Below are 17,890 nucleotides of genomic sequence, written 5' to 3' on the forward strand. Positions count from 1 at the left end.
CTGTTTAATGTAGTGCTCTTTCTACAGATCCTTAAAACGGGTACAGTTTAGTTCAAACCAGTGATTTTCAATTTTTTTAATAAATAGTTTAATAGTTAACTTTACTATGAAACCCAATGTGAAAAACATAAAAGTCAAGCCATTGTTAAGACACCATAGGTGGCCAAGAACTTCACCTACAGAATCCATAGCACTCTAAGAAGCATCGGTTGAAACCAGAAAAACTTACATTTTTGGTGTTACATTCCTCCTGAGTTTATGTATAATTCTGAGTCCTAAGCCAAAAAGCAGTTAGTTGTCTTGGCCAAGATTTAAAAAAACATGTTCCCAAGATACCTGATCCATGATTTTTCTTTTCCCCATATCTTAATGAGCAACTATTAGTTATTAAAATCAATAATTGTAAAATAGAGAAAGATCTTGTTTTATAAGCCTAAAATTACTGTCTCTAGTACTTTTTACCATACTTGTTTCAGTATTTCTTGAAATAAATTACTTGATTTTTGTTTCAGATCTGGCAGAGGACGCAAATTAAGTGGAGACCAAATAACTTTGCCAACTACAGTTGATTATTCATCAGTTCCTAAGCAGGTAATCTTTCTGAAGGGTTTATTAAGTGTTTCAGGATAGTATTTTTAAGTTACAGTGCAGATCATTAGTAAGTCTTAAAATTAATTTGGTGGTTAGGATTTTTGCTGCTGCTTTTACATTTTTCAGTTCTAAAATTTCTATTTAGTTTTTCATATTATCTTCTGTTTCTTTACTGACCCTTTCTATTTTGTGTTCTTTGGTTTCAATTGTTTGGTATTGCTTATTGGAGCTTTGTAATAGCTATTTTAAAGTCTTAAATATTTCCAAAATACCTAATTTTGCAGTTGACATCTATTTGATTAACTTGCCTTATGAATTGAAATTTGTTGATTCTTTGCTGAATAAGCCCAGATTGTTCCATGGATATTTTGAACGCTGTGTTTTGAGATCAGATCTGTGTTATTCAAATCCTGTGGAGAATGTTGACTTTTTTTTTTTTATTCAGGAAATCAATCTGAGGAGGCTTAGATAGAAAGTTACAGCCCTCTTCCTATGGGCTGTAGTTCTAGTATCAGTGCAGTGTTCAAAGTGTTTGCTTTTGTTTTCCTTCCTCCCTCCCTCCCTCCCTCCTTCCCCTCCCTCCCATCAGAATATCTAGCCCACAGTTAAAAGTATTTTTTTAAGCTTTTGACCTAATTATGGTATGTGATATAAAATGTATTTTTTCTTGGTGGGTTAAAAAACTTTGAAAACCATTGTTTTAGAAAGCCCATTTTTCTAGTAAATGATTTATGAGATGTTCCTTAGGTTGTCCCTTGGTGGCTGACAATGTTAACAATTGAATTTAGACAGATGTTGAAGAGTGGACTTCCTGGGATGAAGATGCACCCACAAGTGTAAAGATTGAAGGAGGGAATGGGAATGTGGCAACCCAACAAAATGCTTTGGAACAACTAGAACCTGACTATTTTAAGGACATGACACCAACTATTAGGAAAACTCAGAAAGTATGTTAAAGATTTATGCTTTTGGAGATTAAACTACTTTTGAGATTCCTATAGTTAAAATTAGACAATATAATTAGTATTTATTAGAAAGCCTATATCTTATTATTAATGTTTTGTGTTTTCTGTCATATTAAATGACAGTCTTACATACTTATGTGACCTAGACATAGATCTACTAAGTTATTCTAAACTCCAGTCTCTGCTACACAGAGTAAGATATCAGTTCTAAAAAGTTCACAGGCATAGCTACATACTGATAAGTAGTTTCCATTGTTTGTAACAATGTTCCTCAAACAATGTTTGAGAAAATAGTAATAGTTGGGCGGCGCCTGTGGCTCAGTGAGTAGGGCGCCAGCCCCATATGCCGAGAGTGGCGGGTTCAAACCCAGCCCCGGCCAAACTGAATAGCCGGGCGTTGTGGCGGGCGCCTGTAGTCCCAGCTGCTCGGGAGGCTGAAGCAAGAGAATCGCGTAAGCCCAAGAGTTAGAGGTTGCTGTGAGCCGTGTGACGCTACGGCACTCTACCCGAGGGTGGTACAGTGAGACTCTGTCTCTACAAAAAAAAAAAAAAAAGAAAATAGTAATAGTTGTTGTGAGTTTGTGTTAGTCATCCACATGATATTTAATCCCTTTTGAGTTAAGTATGGAAAATCACATAGAGATTGAGGGAATTGCTGGAAAAAAGCCAGGAATGGCTTAGCATGTTCTTTTCTTTTTTCTTTTAATTTTTTTTATTTATTTTTTGACACAATGTAATAACTGTAAGCTAAAGTGTGTTATAAAGTGGCTAGAAGAGAGGCTTTTCTTCTCTCTCTCTCTCCCCTTTTCAGTTTTTGGTCGGGGCTGGTTTGAACCTGCAACCTCCAGTGTATGGGACCAGCGCCCTACTCACTGAGCCATAGGCACCTCCCTAGCATATTCTTTCTTTTATCAAAATAATACATGTACTTTTTTTAAATCAAGAATTTGAGAAGGGACTGTAATGAAAAGTGACAGACTTATCCTAACGCCCTTCTTGGCCAGTTCTACTGCCCAGTGGCAGCCTCTCAATAACTTCAGCTGTTTGGGCTTCTTCTAGTATTTGTCATTGTATCTGCCTGTAATACTCTTATATTGGCATTTCTCCTTTTTTTTTTTTTTTGAGCTTCAAGCTGTCACCCTGGGTAGAGTGCTGTGATGTCACAGCTCACAGCAACCTTGAACTCTTGGGCTCAAGTGATTCTCTTGCCTCAGCCTCCCCAGTCGCTGGGACTACAGGCACCCGCTACTACGCCTGGCTGTTTTTTTGTTGCAGTTGTCATTGTTGTTTAGGAGGCCCGGGCCAGACTCGAACCCACCAGCCAGCTTCAGTGTATGTGGCCGGCACCCCACTCACTGAGCTACAGGCACCAAGCCTATATTGGCATTTCTTGATTTAACAATCACATTGTCCACAATGTCAGATCGTGGTAACGAGGATTTAGTTCATACTGTTCTTTCTCTTCGTGCCCCTTCAAATATTGTAATGTCATTATTCCCGTCTACCTCACCAGTCACTCTCTTATTTCAGAAAAATACACTTACAGCTCCATTTCCTGTTTAAACATAGAATGTATTTCATACATATATACTTTATAAAATAAGGAAATATGTATTCCATACTTCTTAATATAGTTCCTCTCCTACCTCCCAGCTTGTTTCAGTTACACATTTATTTTTGTATAATCTAGGTAGATAGCATTTACATTCTTTTTTCTTAACTTGTTCAAATATCTTAGTGCTGAAAAGTATTAAATTGTGTATTTTTCAAGGATCCTTAAGTCTGTGGTCTCCAACCCCCAGCCCATGGACCGGTACTAGTCCTGGGGTTGTTAGAAACCAGCTTGCACAGCATCACTGCCTTAGTCCCTCATCACTTGCCTCATCTGTAGAAACACTGACTTCTGCAAAACTGGTCCCTGACACCATAAAGGTTGGGGATTCATTTAAATGAATCCCTTAGTAGATGAGTATCTTGTATTATGGAATTATATTGCTGTTCTCCAGTGCATTACAATAATGTTTTATTAAATTAATTAGATAAAAATGCTTTTAATAACAGTTACAAAGTATCAAATAAATGTATTCTAATACTACTGGCCAGAAAGAGTTAATGTATTTATAGATAGTGCCCATGCTGTGAGAGCTAGTTATACTTTTGTTATGTTACATGTTCTTTTTAATACAGTAAAAAAAACTAACTGTATTTTGGGGCTGTGAGGAAAACAGAGAGGGGAATAAAGAAAATGAGAATTTATTTCCTTTTAAAATGAAATACAGTATTTTTACATATATAATTTGTGTGACAATTGCCTGAGAATTTTGGTTCTTTTACAGACATTTTTTTTTTTCGTTTTTACTTTGTAAATTTTTAAAAGCAAGGCATAGCATATTCCAAGTAATTGCAAATACTTTAGCTGACAATTTGTCTATTTTAATATAGTGATATATAAAATATCCCTATAATACTATTTCAATTCATCTTTCAGATCGTTATTAAGAAGAGAGAACCATTACACTTTGGCATCCCAGATGGTAGCACAGGTTTCTCTAGTAGATTAGCAGCTACACAAGATATGCCTTTTATTCATCAGTCTGTAAGTATATTAATGGATCTAGGGAAAGGCTTGGTTTTTGTTTCTGTTTTTTTTTTTTTATGGAAGAAGAAAAAATTCTTAAGTTAATTGAACATAATATTTATATTTCTGTCATTTTGAAACAGGTTTAGCATTTTGAGAGAAGTTAATCAGGAATTTTACCAATCCTAACCTTTTATACCATCATAAATTACATCAGCTACTAAGATCAGAGTTCCATTGTACACGTGAAGGAGACAAAATGTTGTTTAAGAACTTCAAAGAGATTAATCTTAATACTAAAATGAGAGATTAATCTTAATAGTCATTTATTTTTAAAGTATGTTATAGATTATTTCTCTCATAGAGTTTATTTAAAGTATGATTTGATTTAAAATGGATTTGACTTAAAGGAAACTTTTTAAAGGGAAAATGTAGTGAAGAAAGCAGATAGCTGACGTTCTGAACCTTAGGAGCATAATCAGAATCAACTTTGGAAGTTTTTAAAGCACAGATGTCCAGACCCCTTCCCACCTAAGCTTAAATAAGCTCTGATCGATTGACTGTGTTACTTGTCTATTGCTGTGTAACAATGCCAAATTTAGTGACTTGAAACAGTAATAACCATTTATTACAGTTTCTGTGGATTAGGTATCCACGGGACTGAGCTAGGTGATTTTGGCATAGGGTTTCTGGTGAACTTGCAGATAAAGTTGTTGGATTGGGTTTGGAGTTTTCTGAAGGCTTGACTGAAGTAAAAGGATTCCTTCTGAAAGTAGCTCACTTAATATGCCTGGAAAATTAATGCTGGCTTATACTAAGCCTCAGTTCCTTGCCGTGGACATTGTCATGGGGCTGCTTGAATTTCCTCAAACTGCTCACTTTCCCAAAATGAGCGATAAGAGTGCGAGACCCCAGGCCTATGGGTAAGGGTGATGCCACAGTGCCTTTCTATGTATGACATGGTTTTCTAAGCCATAATCTGCCACCTCATGTTACTGTATTCATGAGAAGCCAATCACTAAATCCAGTCTACATGCAAGCCTCCACCTCTGGAAGGAAGGAATATCAAAGAATTTGTGGACTTACTAAATATTTTAAACCACAAAATCTATCTGTCAATCTGTATATTTTATTTGTTTAAATAAAACACAGGTGCTTCTGAGGCCCTTCTCCCCGGAGGACCCATGTTTATGTATGTTTTTAATTAATTGACCAACAACTGTTTTTACTAATGTCAGACCCTGTGCTAGGTGCTAGTAACACAATGGTAAGTAAGTAGAACAGGCAGGGTCTTTTCCTTGGAAGAATGCTAGCAGGGGAGCTATGACATTAAATATATGATACTGTTCATAAATGTAATTATAAACTTTGATGACTCCTGTGCAGTTACATGATGTCCTAGGAACATAACAACACCATAGATGTTATTTTGAATAATCTAGCATCATGTTTAATTTTTATATATTTCTCCATTTTAAACTTTATTCATACATGTTTGATTCATAATGGTAAAGTGGTTAGGCTACCCATGCCTACCCATGGAATTATCAGCGTTTGCCTTCTCACTGTAGTTATGTTATTACAATATAGTATTACAGCTCATTGTAAAGTTGTAAGGGTATATCTACTTAGAGACAGGGAAAGGGATAAATAAGGTAGATGGTATAGCTTATGTGTGGAATGTGTGGAAATAGCTATCTCCAGTGCTATTTCCACACATTCCTCCCAAGCAGATAAAATCACGGGTTATTGCATAGTATAAAATGGTAACCTATTCTTCCTTTTTTTTTTAAGAGTTAGTGTCTCATTATGTTACACAGGCTGGAGTGCAGTGGCAAGATCATAGCTCACTGCAACCTGGAACCCCTAGGCTCAAGTGATTGTCCCATTTCGGCCTCCAGAGTACCTAAAAGAAGCATGCATACCCAGCTAATTTTTTAAATAATTTATTTAATGCTGGCGTCTCTCTTTGTTGCCTTGGATAATCTCAAGCTTCTAGCCTTAAGCATCCTCCCTCTGCACATTGTTTTTTTCTTCTGGAATTCATTATTACTATTGTTACAAGAGCTTTTTATACTAATTAACTTTTTACTGTCATCTTTTTCACTTTTTCAGTTTGTTGTAGGCTTTATAATTTGGTTTGGATGTTTCTGATGGGCAGACTTACTTAATTTTTATGTAAGCCAGTCTATCAGTCTTACTCTTTATAACATTTTCATTTTTTACTTTCATTTTTACTTAGAGTAGGTCATCTCTAATAAAGGGTCAAATATCACCCTTGCTAATGATCTTAATGTTTTTACTTTTTTACATCTAAATATATTATGTACACTAATAATCAAATATTTTAGTGGAAAATGGGTAAATATTATGAGTGGAAAATTTATAAACAAGAATTAGACATAACCTAATAACAAAAAAAAAATTTGATCTTACTATCAAAGAAATTCAAAGTAAATAACAAGATACCATTTTTAAATCTTATCAAATTAGCAAAGATTGGAAAGGAGGCTTTTATCAATCAGTATTATAGGTAGGAGGAAATAAGACCTTCCTATTGTAGTCAAATGGATAAGTTAACACAGTTTTTCAAGACTGTCATTTGTACTTTTTTTCAGTACTTTCAAAAATGCTTCTTTTCACCGATTTAGCTATTCTACTTTGAGAAACTGATTAAATAATAATCAGAAATATTTTAAAAATGTTAACAGAGGATGATGTTACATTTATGATCAGAAGAAAAAAACTCAAAAAATTCTATGTTTTATTTCATGTTCAGGGGTAAGTACTCAGAACAGAATATAATAAATGTATTCACAGATTGGTACCAGTTATTTTACACACATAGTCACATCCACACCTAACTAAATATCCTAGAATGCAATTTGCATTGTTTCTTGGAAGAAAAAGTTGAATTTTTAGCGGTATGACCTGGGTACTAGTGGAAGGTGTGACAACCCTGAGGATACCAGGTAGGTAGAACAGGGAAAGGGAAGCATGGTAGAGAAGAAGTATTCTACTGAAGGTAAATTTTGCTTGTTTTGTCATTTGTGCCAAGGATTGATACAGTAGTGGCGCTAACAAATCTTCTATAAATTACATAAGGTTAAACACAGATGATTATGCTAGTTTTTAAATTTCTGCTTCTTGCAGTTCTACTCAGCACAGATTAGTCTAGTCAAGCATTTCTGATTCTGTCTGGCATCATTCTCTTCTCACTCTATGCCTTATCCCTTCATCTTACTGAAAGGAAAAAGCAGAAAGAAGAAATATTCTATTCTAGTTCATTCCAAACTAATGTAAGCAAAAGAAGAAAATTGAACATCGAAGAGTATCCCATTAAGATCTAAAATACTGGAAGACAGCTAGACTTGGGCAGGACTGTGTAGCAGTAAATGTCATGCATCACAGGGAACACCTCAGTTATAGGCAAACCAGGAGCCAGTTATCTGTGCCTTCTGGGGGACTTGATAAGGAAGTGGAGAAGTCCCTTCAGAATGACAAATCCCAAGTTACGTTGTGAAAGATACCTTCTTGACTGCTGTGTGGAGAAAGGATGACTCTGTAATACTTTAGTTTTTTGTTTTTTTTTTTTTCATTGTAGTCTGAACTGGGTGACTTAGATACCTGGCAAGAAAATACCAACGCATGGGAAGAAGAAGAAGATGCATCCTGGCAAGCAGAAGAAGTGCTGAGGTATTGGAGTAATATTTACATTGCAACCTGAATAGAAGAACTAGATTTGTTCCTGTTGTATTTTAAAGTCAAGGATGCCTATTCTGCCAAATAATTACATTATTTTCATCCTTTTTCAATTGATCCTTAGATAAGGACTTTTTTGTATGTCACACTACATATGCTATTTTATATGATTAATACTTCATAGAAACCAAGATTGACTTTTAAGCATTATAGGAACATAAGAATAATAATTTTATTAATGGCAAATAAAATCTTTACATGCATACCCCGTATTGCAATCTTGATATATCTCACTATGAAATGTGAGCCACCGTGGTACATTTTTTAGGTCAGAAGATACAGCTTTATTTTCATTTCCTGTGGCCTAGCACAGTGTACTCTGCATTTATCCATATATCTTCAATGGTGTCCATAAAAGCCCGGTAAGGGGGATAATAGAGGGTATTTAAAATAGACAATTATTTTAAATTGCAGACAAACTCTATGGCCACCCTGCATATGTTGTGGACTGCCCATTCTACAGGAAATATTGTTCTCAAGGTTTCATTTTTATTGGTTCGTTTTTATTGGTTGTTATGTTCTTTCTTTGTTTTTGTGAGCAGTAAACTTAGTTCTTTCTACTGCTATATGAGGTCAAAGAGTAAAGAGAAAATTTATCATAGAAGGAGAGTTTGTGAATTTGATCACTGATGAAAACTCAGATATTTAAAGGTAATTAAATTACTTGGACATTTAAAAAAATAATATAGTAAAATATAGCCACTTTTTAAAATTAAGACCATTTTTACCATAGGGATAGAAAATAAATTATCCTTTAATAAGATAACTTTCTGTATTTCTTTATTTTTTATTTATTTATTTATTTTTTGTCCTTGTCAGTATATTATAATCACCTTGAACAACCAGCAGAGGGTGCAATTAAATAAATGGAGTTATGGCTGACTGTTTTTGTTTTATCTTTTTTCTATTTTTAACAAGACTTTTTCTTTTTGACATGGGAGTAGGGTGTCACATTTTAAAATTCAATCATTAAAATTTTGAGGGTTTGTATTATTTGATTCCTATTTGCCAGCATAATTCATCTTTTATAAAAGAAATATTTTTAAAATTGTGATTTGCAACATTTATATTGCATGGATCATCCATTTTTTTTATTCTGTTCTTTTTTTTTATAAATAATAGAAATAGTGTAAGTCTGAGTATTTCAAAATGTTCTGGGGATTCTACTGTTTATTATCCTACTGTTTATTCATTTAAAATGAATAGCTCCTTCCTTTATCCTTGTGGTTAACAGGATTTATTTTAAATCCAATAATCTTAATGATAGCCATATAGAGTTTATGCCACTAGGTCACAAGTACTCCCTAAAAAAAACAAAGCAATTGAAAATAAGGTTATTTTTTTTTTTTTTTTTTTTTTGTAGAGACAGAGTCTCACTGTACCGCCCTCGGGTAGAGTGCCGTGGCATCACACGGCTCACAGCAACCTCTAACTCTTGGGCTTACGCGATTCTCTTGCCTCAGCCTCCCGAGCAGCTGGGACTACAGGCACCCGCCACAATGCCCGGCTATTTTTTGGTTGCAGTTTGGCCGGGGCTGGGTTTGAACCCGCCACCCTCGGTATATGGGGCCGATGCCCTGCTCACTGAGCCACAGGCGCCGCCCAGAAAATAAGGTTATTTTTTTAAAAACTTTTTATATTACAATGACAGCTTGGGAAAGTTAGACTATTCATCAGTACTAGGCATGCTTCATGCTGCAACTTGCACAAGAAGAGCCCAAGGGAAATCAAGGCTTCCATACATCACCATTGCCCCTTTCCTAAGTGTATCCATACCCTGTATCATCATTATCTTCTAACTGAGCCTTTTTCTTATTGCCACCTTAAAATACTACCAATACTAGTGTACTGCTAAGGAACAAGGTTTTAGTACTTTAATAATTCTGGGCATGAATCTAGACAGGTAAAATATATGTTTGTCTGCAGTGATCCCTAAATTGTCTCTTATACCAGGAACATTAGTTTTTGGTGTAGGTCGAGTATACCTTTCCAAAGTACTTGGGAGAAGCAGAAGTGTTTCAGATTTTGGACTTTTTTGTTAAATTTTAGAATATTTGCATTATCTTACTGGTTGAACATCCCAAATCTGAAAACCCAAAATTCTCCATTTCCTTTGAGTGTCATGTAGGTGCTCAAAATTAAATGTCAAGATTTTGAAATATTTTAGGTTTTGGATTATTAGATTTGGAATGCTCAACCTACATTTTTATATTACAACTAATAACCAGGTTAAAGCTTGACTATCTTATTCATTTTATAACCTAGTCAACCTTTTATAGTTCTTTTCCTTTCTCCCTTTTTGCTTCTAGTATTTTGACTTTTTTAGTTCATACTATCAGTTTTTACTAAAAATGAACAGAGTAGTAAAATGTAGATTTTCTTTATTCTTTAGAAACTTAGTGGATGGTGAAGGTCAGAATGTTGCCAAAAATAAGGTTCTCTACATCCTTAAATTTTGGTCATTCATAACTCTACCTACTCCCATTTATAATTGTGATTGAAAACTATACATTTCACTAACTGTGGTCAACTTTGAGCTGTCCCATATGTAGTTAATCCACTCTGGATTTTTATGCATATAATCCAGAGCTTCCTGTTCCATGCTCAATTATAACATGCTTCCCTCTTCAACCTTGGACACTTGAATTATTTTCTCACACCCTAACCCTTCAGACCTAGGACCAATTTATGTTCCCTCTTCTCCTGTTTAATCACCCAATCCTACCTTCACTTCCCCATGCAAATCAATCAGTAAAGACAGGCTCAGTGTTTCCAGGTTAGTGGAGTTACAGAGGGAATAAGGAAGAGGTTTGTATTTTATAATGTGTAATTAGTAAATACTCCCCACTTTGCTCCTTAGCAGAGCTTGTCAAATATTACCCCTGAAATCAATTTCTAGCTTCTAGGTAGAAGACATGTCTAAAGTTTCCATTTTCTTTTTGGTATATGTTCTGCACAACTGTTTATCCTTTAGATAACTGTTTTTAACTGTTGTAATAATAGGAGAGTTAATCCTCAATGTCAAGCTTTTCTGAATGGTATTCCCCAATCCCCCCAAAAAGTGTGGTTCAATGGAAGTAGTGTTTCAGGGGAAATAATCCAAAGAAGAAGGGTCAAAAGATTGTGGGTTATTATCCCTGTACTTAATCCTGTGATTTGGGGCTGACCCGGCCTGCGGGTCAGTCGACAGGGATACCTGGAGGAGGGGGTGAGAATGGGAAGGGGCAAGGGGCGCGAAGAATGGAGACAAGGCAGGAGTCTGATCAAGTCTCGTTTATTGCAAAGTTCTTCCAGGGTATATAAGGGTAGGTGAAGGAGGAGGTTTACGTCACCAGGTATCCAAGCAACCTGGCCTTGGTGGAGATAAGTTCCAAACAGCAAGCTTCCAAGTTTCGCTCACGTGATTTACGAGAAGAGGCCCGGCATTTGCAGGGAAATAGAAACTTAAGTCTGTTAGTACCGGAAATAGCACTTGGCCTACAAAATAGATGCTGTGGTGTCAGCCTTCCACAGGTCCCCCTTTTTTATAATATTTTTAAATGTACATTTTACTTTTAAAGTTTTGCCAGCTCTCGACCGAGAGGGCTGGGTGACTGTGTCTGTCTTAGGTTGGGACCGCCTTACCATCTCAGCTGATCCTCCTTACCCGTCATGGGATACACAGAAGCTATCTGACCGGGCTCCTGTCTTAGGTTGGTAGGATAAGCAAAGTCTCAGATGAGGGTCCTCGTTACCCGTCCTTGACTAGCCAGTCCCCTAAGTAGTTATGGTTATGTGTTCATCTTCCATAGCAAGTCTGTGATAATGAACCTGGAGGGGCTGCATTTTAATAGCATCAATTTGTTGTTTTATAAAGGCCATGACTTTGTTAAAAAGAAAAGGTCCTAGCGACAGTAATATTAGTAAGCCAAGGAGGGGCCCTAAAAATGGAAGGAGATAAGGCAGAGCCATCTAGCCCGCTCCAAAACGGGTTGTCCAGAATTTTTCTTTTTCTTTCCTCTAGATTATCTTGTAATTTCTTTATTTTGTCTCAAACAATTCCTGATTTATTTGCATAAAAGCAGCATTTTTCCTGTAATGCTAAACAGATGCCTCCTTGGTTAGCCGTTAGAAGATCTAAACCTCTTCTATTCTGTGTACTACTTCAGCTAAGGAATCTAATTGATCTTGAAGATCTCTAACTGTGCCTGATAGGGCTTGTAGATCTTCTGCCATAAGTTGAGATAGTTCAGTATATTATGTACAGCAATGCCCATACCGGTGGTACCAGTGGCCATGCCAGCAGTGATTCCCAGAGTGGCCAAGAGGGGGAGAAATTGGATAGCCCTTCTAGAACGGCCAGATATATAATCAAAGGATGGTATAAGTAAAGATTCATCTCCATTGACTATATCTATATTGGGTAGCAAAAGGGTGATAGTACATAATCCTGTCCAATTAGTGGGCAGAATGGTATATGCCAAGTTAATTGCCACAAACAAATACCATATCACTGGGAGCACACGAGGAATAAGTAATATTGATGATGTCAGTGCAATTGGTCAAAGAGAGTATGCCAATATCAATAGCATAACTGTCGTCTCTATAAGGGGAGACAATACAGGGTGCTTCAGAAAAGACAGGTTGTACTGGTAAGGGCATGATGGGCATGCAGTTATTAGATGATAATTCAATGGAATTAATATTGATAGCAATAGGCATAAATAGTCCTAAATGAAGGCATAACCAGCAATTTTGAGGCAAAGAAAGGTTGGATTGATTAAGTAACCTATGTGTGATGTCTAGCATTTTCAGGGTTTGGGGGTCTAGATTCGCATCCCTATTTTTGGGTAAAGCTATTGGATGGTAGTTAAATTTAGGAGACATGTTGTTTACAATGTTTTCCAGTTGCTTTTGGACTATATTCTGTCTTACCTGATCTTGGGGTCCACCTCCATCAGAGACTTGCACAGGTGGAGTCTTATTCCAGCAAACTGTTTTTCCTACTGTATTAGGACAGCCAGATTGGGCATATTTATTTGAGGTCCCCTGGACCTGAGGGACTGTGTCCCACTTGCCTCCAAATGTCCCCGAAAAATGTCTGGTCAAGATTGCTGTAAAATAGGTATTATTATCTGTACCAGTACATAGTTGAACCTGCTCATAACAGGTATTATGTACAGATGGATGGAATTCTATACAAGGGCATGGTCTAGGCTTGTTATTAAAGGTGGGGTTAATTTTAGCCTTTTTGCTACAGACCCATGCCTGTGCTCCATTAATATTTTGTCTCATTACTAAGTATGCTGTTTTATCACCACAATCTACATTTAGGAGAGGGGTTGTCTCACCGTTCCAGGTGCCACCACGGCACTCGCAAGGAGTACCAGTTAATTTTTGTAAGAGTGGCCGAGCCTCATGGGGATTACCAAAACCACCTTCATTTTTTCGTATCAGGAGAGAGAGTCCCAGCAGTAGCCATATCCAGGTGCTCATAGTTACCTGCAAAGGAAAGGAAAGAAAGCCTTCTCAGGGGGTCTCTTGCTCCCTGGATTTAGAGGTGATGATGTTATCTACTTGTTTGACCAGTTGTTCAGGTAACCATCGTGCTGCTTCCATCTTCTGTGAATATATGCATACTGCACCTCTACCCCAAATTAAAACTGGATCGGGGCCGTGCCATTTATTATCTAATGGATCTTTCCATAGGGCAGTGGCAAAATCCCATTTAGTATCTGGGTGCCAGAAGCGGTCTGCTGCAGACATCTTGGTCCAGTGTAAAAAAATTTAAAATGAGTAATGAATGGAATAAGAGATTTCTTGGGGACCCCTTAACAGGGTACCATTCCCCCTTCTTTATTTTTTCTAGAGTGTTTTTAAGAGATAGGTGGGCACGTTCTACTATGCCCTGCCCTTGTGGGTTAAATGGTATACCAGTGATGTGTTTGATACTGAGGTGTTTACAGAAGGCGTTAAATGCATGTCCTGTGTATCCTATACCATTATCAGTTTTAATTTGTTTAGGGGTGCCTAGTACAGTCATGGTGGCTAGTACATGGGCAATGACATGTTTGCCGGCCTCCCCTGACTGGCCAGTGGCATAAATAAATCCACTGAAGGTATCTATGGTTACATGAACATACTTGAGTTTTCCAAATTCAGGTAGGTGAGTAACATCCATTTGCCAGATGGCATTGGGTATGAGACCTTGAGGATTTACTCCTAGATGGGGAGTAGGGAGTAGAATTACACAAGAAGGGCAATGCTTTATGATATGGCGGGCTTGTTCCCGGGTAATTTGAAACATGAATCTAAGGGTGTGAGGGTTTAGATGATGTAATTGGTGACCAGCGGAGGCTAATGCGATCCGATCAGGCTCTGTGGTGGTTTGGGCAGTACAGACTAAGTGAGTGGCTTTGTCCGGTCTGCGGTTACCATCAGTTAGGGGGCCAGGTAAATTGGAATGAGCTCTAAGGTGTCCAATAAAAAAGGGGAGGGTCCTTTTGGTGTATAAGATTTTGAAGTTGCAAGAAAAAGGTAGCAGTTTCTGATACATGTTTGATTTGCGCTGCTGTCTCTAATAAGGGAACTGAATGAGCTAAATAAGCACTATCAGTATAAATATTCAAAGCTCGATTGGGAAATGCGGAGAAAACTGCGATAACTGCTTGAAGTGCTACAATTTGTGCAGAATTTGATTTTACTTGAAATTGCACAATTTCTGTATTAAAGTTGTAAGCTGCATGACCAGAAGAGGAGCCATCTGTGAAAACTAATAAGGCATTGGGCAATGGGGAATTGGAGGTTCTTGTGGGAAATACAAAGTCATGTGTACTAATAAATTGTAATAATTTATTGGGTGAATAATGATTGTCAAGTTTACCTGAATAAGAAGCACAAGCAATAGGCCAATGTTCTGTAGTTTGAAATAACCAATTAATTTGTGCCTGAGAATAAGGCTGTATAATGATATCTGGTTCTTTACCAAAGTTTTTTTTACTATTTTCCCTTCCCATAATGATGATATCCGCGACAGCCTATTAATAGGGATAAATAACTTTCGTGGGAGAAGCAGTTAAGTGGATCCACATTATGGGGGCAGTTTGCAAAATACTGCTGTGGGTGTAAGAAAATTTTTACAAATGATGTAACTCAGGGGCTGAGTGTAATCTATGGTTGTAACAAATTGTGAATGAATAGCTTGTTGTACTAATGCTAAAGCCTGACGGCCTTCTTCTGTTAATGTTCTAGGAGAATTGGGGTTGCTATCACCTTGTAAAATAGCAAATAAAGGTTTTAAATCCCCTGTGGTTAGTTTTAAGTAAGGTCTAAGCCAGTTTATATCCCCTAAGAACTTTTGAAAATCATTTAGTGTTTTTAATTTGTCTAATCTGAGGGCAGCTTGAGTATTAGTAATTCTGGGTCCAGTTAGGTGGAAACCAAGATAAAGGTAGGGATCTTTTAGCTGAACTTTTTCTGGGGCTATTTGAAGTCCCTGGTTTGTGAGGGAGGATGATAAATCACTGTAACATAGTAAAATCTGCTGAGCATTCTGTCCAGCAATAAGAATATCATCCATATAATGAATGATGTACATGGAGTTCCAGTGAAGCCTAGTTTCCTGAATAGCTGCGGCAACAAATTTTTGGCATAAGGTGGGGCTGTTGGCCATGCCTTGTGGTAAAACTTTCCAGTGGAATCTTTTCATAGGTTCCTTGAAGTTGATAGAGGGGAGACTGAATGCAAATCTTTTTTGATCTAATGGATGGAGTGGTATAGTGAAAAAACAGTCTTTAAGATCAATGATAATTTTATAGTAACCAAGAGGGATGGCCACAGGAGTGGGTAATCCTGGTTGCAGTGCCCCCAAGAGGACCATACTGGAGTTTACAGCTCTTAAATCTTGTAATAGTCTCCATCGCCCTGATTTCTTTTTTATGACAAAGATTGGAGTGTTCCATGGGGAGTTGCTTTCCTCTATATGCCCAGCTTTTAGTTGTTCCTGCAGTAACTGCTGAGCGGCTTCTAATTTTTCTTTTGAGAGGGGCCATTGATCAACCCATACAGGCTTGTCACTTTTCCAAGTGATCTTATCTGCATGGCGTGCAGGAAGGTCAATAGCCCTTAAGATAAATTTCCTAGCCCTTTACTGGATTTTGTCTGTTTTTCCAGTAATTTGTAAAGGGCTGGGAATGCCTAATTCCTCTTTGTTTGATTCCTCATCACTCTCTAGTGAGATAAGATCTTCTTGCTCATTAAGCTGACAGCTAGGAGGAGTACCTCCAGCAGCCCCAAAATTCTGGGACGGATTTTAGAATTTAATATCCTTTTCTTTGTGGTGATGTAACAGTTCTTCTCCCTTTTTTATGACATCCGCAACCGCGGGACAAACACTGCAATAGCTAATAATATCATTAATGAGATTCCAGTACGAGAAAGCAGTGACTGGTATTTTTTCAGGTCCAAATATCTGATAAAAATCATTTAAAGCATCACCTACTCTTTTCCATCTTTTCTCGTCTATGGTTCCTTCTTGAGGAAACCAAGGACAGACTTCTTTTAAGAGGTCAAAAAATTGAAATAGCTGCTTAATTTTGATCTTTACTCCTCGCATCTTGAGTGCATCTCTTAACTGTTTCACAAATAACTCATGATGACTGACTTCTTGCCCCATGATTGCTACTACTCACCAAGATCCTCGTTCCAGCGCAGCAGGCTACTGCATGGCCAGGTCCCGATGTTTCTCTGAGCCGGCTGGCTGCCTCCAGTAGCTTCTTCACCATTTTCCCTCGTATCCAGGTCCCTGTTTGGGCGCCATGTGACCCGGCCCGCGGGTCAGTCGACAGGGATACCTGGAGGAGGGGGTGAGAATGGGAAGGGGCGAGGGGTGTGAAGAATGGAGACAAGACAGGAGTCTGATCAAGTCTCGTTTATTGCAAAGTTCTTCCAGGGTATATAAGTGTAGGTGAAGGAGGAGGTTTACGTCACCAGGTATCCAAGCAACCTGGCCTTGGTGGAGATAAGTTCCAAATGGCAAGCTTCCAAGTTTCGCTCACGTGATTTACGAGAAGAGGCCTGGCGTTAGCAGGGAAATAGAAACTTAGGCCTGGCGTTTGCAGGGAAATAGAAACTTAAGTCGGTTAGTACCGGAAATAGCACTTGGCCTACAAAATAGATGCTGTGGTGTCAGCCTTCCACAGGGGCAAGTCATTTAGCCTTTGTACCTCATTTTAATTATTTGTAAAATAGAAAATAATCCTCTTTTTTTAATCTAAGGATTAAAAGAAATACTGTTTTTGAAAATAGTTGAAATTTTCAAAGCAGTGAGAAGGTTCAAGACTTTACACCTTTATTTGATGATAGCAAAAAGACAGTTATTTATTCCTGGAATTTATTTGCCATTTTACCTGTGTGTTATTTTCCATAAAAGTAGAATTTGATTATGTTTCCTCTCAGGCAGCAGAAAATAGCAGACAGAGAAAAGAGAGCAGCAGAACAACAAAGGAAGAAAATGGAGAAGGAAGCGCAGCGGCTAATGAAGAAAGAACAAAACAAAATTGGTGTGAAACTTTCATAACAAATATTCTTTGAATATTACAGTGCCAGTAGGAGAAATCTGAGCTCCACAACTCAACCAACATTTTTATGGATTTAAGAGTATTTTCAGAATGCAGACACACTGATTGATTTTAACGCATTTACTAGACCATCCAGGATACCAGAATTCTCCAAAAGTACCTGAACTCTTAGTGATTAAGATTCAAGAAAACAAAAAAGACTTATGAGACAATATTTTCTTGAACATGCTCCATTGTTTGCTGTACAGAAATGATCACAAATGGAATATACCAGTACCTCTGAAGCTGATGTTTCTAGCTAAATAAATGGATGTAAATAATTTTATGGTGGAAAAGAACTCTGCTGTCTGTTATGATTTCCTTCAATGTGTGTAATGATAAAATAAACAATTTTAATATTCTTTTGTTTCCATGGTTACTTGACCTAAATTAGACAA

At 37.3% G+C, this 17,890-nt stretch overlaps 1 protein-coding gene across 2 annotated transcripts in view; it reads left to right on the top strand.

Moving 5' to 3' along the window:
* Window positions 1-17,854, top strand: part of EBAG9 (estrogen receptor binding site associated antigen 9) — a 37,234-nt gene extending 19,380 nt beyond the window's left edge. For both annotated transcript variants that reach the window (XM_053559210.1, XM_053559211.1), the window contains exons 3-7: window positions 513-591; window positions 1,380-1,538; window positions 4,045-4,152; window positions 7,739-7,830; window positions 17,332-17,854. In XM_053559210.1, the coding sequence (XP_053415185.1) occupies window positions 513-591; window positions 1,380-1,538; window positions 4,045-4,152; window positions 7,739-7,830; window positions 17,332-17,452 (559 nt within the window). In that variant the 3' untranslated portion in view covers window positions 17,453-17,854. The remainder of the gene's footprint in view (window positions 1-512; window positions 592-1,379; window positions 1,539-4,044; window positions 4,153-7,738; window positions 7,831-17,331) is intronic.
* Window positions 17,855-17,890: the final 36 nt, after the last annotated feature.

This window comes from Nycticebus coucang, chromosome 13 (assembly GCF_027406575.1).
Source record: "Nycticebus coucang isolate mNycCou1 chromosome 13, mNycCou1.pri, whole genome shotgun sequence".
Taxonomy (NCBI): domain Eukaryota; kingdom Metazoa; phylum Chordata; class Mammalia; order Primates; family Lorisidae; genus Nycticebus; species Nycticebus coucang.